The following is a 6439-nucleotide window of genomic DNA, read 5'->3' on the forward strand; positions in this document are numbered from 1 at the left end:
TGAATGGTGGACAGAGAGTAGTTAAGTGGTGCTCTACTGGATTGGTTCCTTTACTTGAAAGTTGACGGAGTGTCAACTACTACGTGATCAAGCTCCTGATGATGAATGGAAGTTGGCTCCTGAGAGCCATCCGTATCCTTATACTTTGGAATGATTATTGCTTATTGGATTATTGTTTATTTTGAAAAACTTTTACACTTGCTCATTTTGAGATTTCTACTTGACGTGTTATTGCTCACCTTTATGAACTCTTCATGCTCGTTACTTTGCTATATCGAAAACTTGTACTTATAAACAATGGTCAATTTGCTATTTGGAACCTCATTGGGCTTTTAGCTCATTCCACTCCATTTGTTTTCCTTTCAGGGGTACGAGCGAGGCGTGAGATATGTAAAGACTAGCGTAGTCTAGTTATTTTGACTTTTGACTTGTACTCGCGCTATTACTCGAATAGAATGTTTTGTATCTGGATTGTATACACTTTGAACCAGTTTGGGTATATTGAGGTTTTGTATCTTGATTGTGCATCAATGAAAATTATAAGCTTGAATTGCGATGTTATTTATGGTCTATGGATGTATGCATGTGATACGAGTGAGTGAGTCCTGACGAGAGTTGGGCAGGCGGTCCGTCGAACCCTTTGGTACGCCTTAGGGGGAGGTGGGGTCGTCACAAAGGATGCTGAAAAAATCCAAGCAAAGGTTTTAAAGGAGCATCTACAAATAGATACTGTCTCCGTAGTTATAATAATCCCTTTGCTTATCCTTGTGAAATGGATGTTCTTAGGAGAACCACACATGCATGTTAAATCCCATAATTTCTTGTCCTCTCTCGAATCTTCAAGTAATAGTTTCACTTTTTATGTGGACCTATCAAATTCTCACTTTAATTTCTATTTCCTCTCTGGATCCCTATGTCTCGTAACAAAAGGGGTCCTTTATTAATTACAGCAACTTCAAGTACTCGTTTGTATTAAACGAGTAGGGAGCAGAAAAAAGGACACGTCTTTTCTGAATACTGTGCGGTAGTCTTCAATAATGTTTCAGAGGACTAAATAATCTCACGAAATGCAGGTTGCAGGATCTCAATGACAAGTAAATTTGATCTAACTGTTAACACAAGGTGTCCCGACAGAGATCCCTTCAAGGCTTCTTTGAAATGTATTGTGAGATTCTAATGAGTCTGCTAACATTGGCGCAATCTGTTCATGTAATCCCCTCTCTTCATTACCAAGCATTACAACCAAGAATCAAACCACCTCATTCAGAACTACAGTCTCAATTTTTTTTGTTTTACTGACTCCTGACGCCACTAGTCCTTGTAGTATCGCATTACTGCCTGATAAAAAACAGGAGGATACACCTACTTTCCATGAAAGTCTTTTGCATAAAGGTGCCAGTAGTATCAAACCATGCTATTTGTCCACTTAAAGGCTTACTTTTAGTGCGTGCTTAAGTTGGTGGCCTTACGGAATCCTGCATCAAGAAAGTTAAGATCCCTCCTAACGACAAAACCTCTCCGTCCTCCGTCTTTTGCTGGATTTTCTCGTACTTTTGAATTCGGCCTGGATTGGTCAAGGAAGGATTTTAAAGGTCATTTGGTCCCATAGACATTGGAATGAAGAAATAGATAATCCATAAATTAGCTGTAATCTGCAATAAGTTCCTGTAACAACTCTCAGATGTATCTTGATCCTCCTCCTAAGACCTAATTGATCTTTGTGTGGCCGACATCATTGTGTAAGCAGGATATACCTAAATGGCTGGTCATATTACTGGCCTGTGAGACACCACAATTGCTACTTTTCAATCCCTTCATTTGGTATATGCATGGCCAGTTAGCCACTGTGGACTGTGGTTTTTCCCGACATGCAGGGGGGCATAGTCAATTGATTCACAGGCTGCATTTTTTCTCACATTGAACAGTGATTTCTTGGCTCAACTTGATTGTGATGATTTTCCATTTTTTTCCTCTGGTTAGGAAGGGTGCTGGATCAAGATCTTACCTACGGAAATCTCTCTAGCAAGTTTTCTACCAGAAGGTTTTATGGGGAAAATATCTGAAAATGTGAACGATTTATCATAGGATGCTCTAAACTCTCAAGTCCATATTGAACTGTTGATGGAATTGGACATGCAAATATACAAGTTTTCTCCGCTCATGGTTTTGTACTACACTCAAATTCCAAACTTGTCCATTAAACAATTTGGAATTCTTTCACCTTTAGGTTGCAAATTTTACAGGATAAAGAAACAATCCATTCATTAAGTTCAATAGTTCCAAAAATCCAAATTGAACATTTTTTGAGCCACACAACTTTGTTTGGACAGCAAATCAACTTTCAGAGTGGAACCTTAGATATATACTTGTTCATTGTCATGTAAAAGCATAAAAATCTTGTAGTAATTCCATTAAATCTTATCTATGCGGGAAATAATTCTTTCCTCTTAAAAGAATAAAATATTTTCACTAGTTATTAAAACCATAATTGTGTAATATCCAAGAAAAGAGAACTAAAAAAAATTAACCAGTGTGCAATAAAATAATGGCGAGACAAGCTGAGAAAGAAAAACCCAAACCAAACCAATGGCACTTTCAACTTCATTTACGGCCATATCCGCGCTGACTCGCTACAGAAGACGCCACCCCTTTAACCCCTTCTCCACGACGTCGTTTATTTCCTCCTCATTCAACCACATTTCCAGAAAAATTCAACTCCTTCGCACTGCTGCTTCCCACTGTCACACCCAGTCTTCACCCAAAATGTCCTCAGTAACCGCGGAGAATACTAAAATCACCGCCCCATACGGTTCTTGGAAGTCCCCGATAACTTCCGACCTTGTCTCCGGCTCCGATAAGCGCCTAGGTGGCACTGCCGTCGACGCCCTCGGCCACCTCTTCTGGGTCGAGACCCGCCCCAATGAATCAGGGTATATAGAAATTTCCACTCTTTGAAGGGTTTTGCAGGGTTTAAGTCGTCAATACTTCGTAGCAGCATAAGAGTTGAATAAAATTTTCTTTTTTTTACTTATTTTTATTATATTTCATCTTTTTTTCTATGGTTGATGGGTTCAGACGGTTGGTGCTGGTGAAGCAAGGAGAAAAAGAAGGGGATGACCCTATTGATGTCACCCCAAAGGAGTTTTCTGTGAGGACAGTAGCTCAGGAATATGGAGGTGGGGCATTTAGGATATTTGGAGATACAGTGATTTTCTCGAATTACAAGGATCAAAGGCTCTATAGGCAGTCATTATCTTCAAAAGGTTTGATCTTTCACTTTTTCTCTTTTCTTGTTTTCCGTCCTGGGATTTTTTCCTATGCTTTAGCTGAATTAAAAACTGGGTTCTATCCAATCACCAAAGCTTTAAAGCTTTGCTTTCTTATGAGCACTGGTTCTAATGCTTAGTTTTGTTGTTTTCTAGAATCTAATTTATTGTAGTGTAGCAACCTCTTAGGTATTGCAAATAGCCAGTAAATGATTGAGTTTACTCAGTTTACTACTTTTTGTTTTGGGTTTAAATATGAGTACTTGCTCTGTTGGCAGATTCTGCTCCTTTGCCATTTACTCCAGATTATGGCAGACCGCTCGTGTCTTATGCAGATGGAGTTTTTGATGCGCGGTTTAGTCGTTTCGTGACAGTACAGGAAGGTAGCTGTTAGCATGTATTTATTGATTTGAGGTTGTTTAATCAATCATCAGAGTTAATTGTAAATATTGGTTAATTGTTTTAAATTTTATGTTTGACAGACTGTCGTGAAAGTGCTATGAATTCTATAACAACTATTGTGTCATTTGATATCCGTGATGAGAGCGTTCAAGGTATGCTTTACATTGTCTAATCTCTTTTAGACTAATACCTTTCTTATTCTGTCTGTGAGTTGCAAGTATACCAGTTCAAAGATTGCTTCTTTGTTTCTTTAAGTTGCTTGTACCCTGATTTGTGTCGATGAAACATGATGATTGTTTCTTTTGACTTGTCTGGTGTGCACCATCAACAATGCAGAACCGAAAGTACTGGTTTCTGGCAGCGATTTTTATGCTTTTCCTCGTTTGGATCCAAAAGGAGAACGGATAGCCTGGATTCAGTGGAGCCATCCCAACATGCCATGGGACAGATCAGAACTTTGGGTTGGCTACATAAGTGATTCAGGGTATGCAGCAGTTTCTCTCTGAGGTGTAGGGTGTCTGCTTGAAACTTTGGATTGGTAATTTGACTGATAATGGGTGCATATTGTGCATTTTTATCACTGATAATGGATGTTGATAGGATGCACAATTATTTCGCTTCTCTTTGCTTTTCCTTTTAGTGGAAGTCTTCTTTGGGTATGAAGCTTCTTGAAAACTTTACTTTGTTACTTGTGTCACAATAAGGTTTTTTTCACCCATTTAGTTAATTTTGCTTTGAAAAAAAAAGAAAGTGTTTGTTTTGCTTCAAATATATTTGTATGCGATTGTGTTCTCGAGAAGGCAAATCTTACTTGTTGATGGCTGTGGCAGGCTTTTACACCAGAAAAAACATGGAGAATTAAAAATAAGTAGAGTTCAAGAAAAACTTATAGATGTTCCCTGAAGATGATAAAGCTTTGATTTGAAACTTTATGTGGCTTCTTGTGTGTGAAGTTCTCTCCTTGTTTCCATGTCTCCACTGGCATGAAATTGGCAGTTGTCTTCATACGACTTTAATAACAAATGATACCCCCAAGATGGTCAAACTCAGACGTCAGTCCTTCATTCGCAGCTGAGGCATTTGCCTTTCTGATCTTTAATGCTATTCTTTTCTGACTAAATATTTGAACTCAAAGAAGGCACTTTTTTTTTTTTTTTTTTGGCAAGGTTCAACATAGTATGAGGATTTGTCTGCATAAATTCCCTTAGTTCCTTTGCACCAAGTAAATTCTGGTTGCAGATTTATGTAAGTCTCCCATTTAAGATCCGTCAAAAGACTTGTACTTGGATCCATCAAATGACTTGTGTTTGGATCACTCAGGTCTGAATTCTTGTTGGCAAATGCTAATTCCGGTATCATTGATAACCTTCTATGAATAAATCTCTCGTCTTTTGTCTTCTGTTGGTTATTTGAAATATTACTTTCTGTAACAGAGACGTGCATACACGGGTCTGCGTTGCAGGTGGTGATCCAACACTTGTGGAATCTCCAACTGAGCCCAAGTGGTCACCTCAAGGTATTTCCACTAGCTTACTTTCTTTACTAGAAAACGAGGATATTGGTGTGGCAAATATGAGAATTTCTTTGCGCCTGTTGAACATGTCTAGTTTCCATTACAGACATTGGTATTCCTTCATCATATTGTAATAAGCATATATTATGCATTCAACTGACTCGACTCTGAAATTCTTGTTTTATGTGGAACTGCTGTATATTGTTAATTGTTTTAGTATCTTCAATGCCTCAAGACTGTGTGTTAATTGCTGTGCTTGCTATTGCAGGAGAACTGTTCTTCATTACTGATAGAAAATCTGGATTTTGGAATCTCTACAAATGGGTAAGCTTGCTAGAAAACTATCATTTTGAGATTTTCTCCCTATCTGCAATTTTTTGATAATCTGAGATGTTCCTAGTGTTGATACTCATGTCTTTTGTTGCTACCAGTTATTATTCAATTGTAATATGTGTCATTTGTTCTTTAAGTGTATCTAAGATCACATTTTTGATGATCTCCTGGCAATTATTGCGAACCCTTGTTCATTTATCCTGAGTCAAATTATGAAGTATATCTTATCAACCTTTTGGGTCGCATTCGCTTCAAGACAGGTCTGAGTCACCTAAATACAGTTCTAGTTTGACAAATGCACTGATCCTCTGAAAAGTTTGATATGATGCCATTTTTAGGATGCTCCTTGACTTTTCTTCACTTTCTTCTTTTCTTTTTGTGTGTGTGTGTGGGTGTGGGTGTCTGTGCGCTTGTGCGTGCATGCATGTGTGTGTGTGTGGCGGTTTGGGGGTGATGTGGCAGCATTGCATGTCTGTTATCAATCAGCAACATCCTTTTCTTGTGAGAGAGGTTGGATTGCAGTTTGAGTGACTCAAAGTTGATTGTAATATGATGTCATTTCATTGATAACAGATTGAAACTTCTAATGAAGTGCTTCCAGTTTACACATTGGATGCTGAGTTCGCAAGACCTCTGTGGATTTTTGGCATGAATTCCTATGCCCTGTGGTTATTACTTGTCAACTAGTTACACTGGCCCTTCGATTGGCTCGGCTGGTGGTGGGGCCCTTATTAGGTTTCGGTACTGTGTTGATCACGGTCGACTCCTTTACCGTCTTGTTATTTTGGGAGGCGGGTGCACAGGATCAGGAGATTAGTCCGAAAGGGATACTCCCTGTGATGACAAAAAAAAAAAAAAAAAAAAAAAACTAGCTACACTGCAAAAATACAGCCACAATATTGTGCAAAGCATCATGTAATAGAAC

General features: G+C 38.5%; 1 protein-coding gene across 1 annotated transcript; it reads left to right on the top strand.

Moving 5' to 3' along the window:
• The first annotated feature begins 2586 nt into the window (after window positions 1-2586).
• On the top strand, window positions 2587-6201 carry LOC113755911. Its single transcript, XM_027299772.1, has 8 exons — window positions 2587-2930; window positions 3076-3263; window positions 3545-3649; window positions 3749-3820; window positions 4005-4152; window positions 5102-5184; window positions 5450-5505; window positions 6088-6201. Exons 1-8 carry the CDS (start codon window positions 2587-2589, stop codon window positions 6199-6201), a joined length of 1110 nt encoding a protein of 369 aa, XP_027155573.1.
• The last annotated feature ends 238 nt before the right edge of the window (window positions 6202-6439 follow it).

This window comes from Coffea eugenioides, unplaced genomic scaffold, assembly GCF_003713205.1.
Source record: "Coffea eugenioides isolate CCC68of unplaced genomic scaffold, Ceug_1.0 ScVebR1_1843;HRSCAF=2772, whole genome shotgun sequence".
NCBI lineage: Eukaryota > Viridiplantae > Streptophyta > Magnoliopsida > Gentianales > Rubiaceae > Coffea > Coffea eugenioides.

Bases quoted from the DNA above. Each gene is read 5' to 3' on its own strand.
- LOC113755911 (XM_027299772.1), top strand. From the start codon at position 2,587: ATGGCACTTTCAACTTCATTTACGGCCATATCCGCGCTGACTCGCTAC. The intron at 2,931-3,075 runs GTATATAGAAAT...TGATGGGTTCAG, and splicing joins ACCCGCCCCAATGAATCAGG to ACGGTTGGTGCTGGTGAAGC. The intron at 3,264-3,544 runs GTTTGATCTTTC...CTCTGTTGGCAG, and splicing joins GCAGTCATTATCTTCAAAAG to ATTCTGCTCCTTTGCCATTT.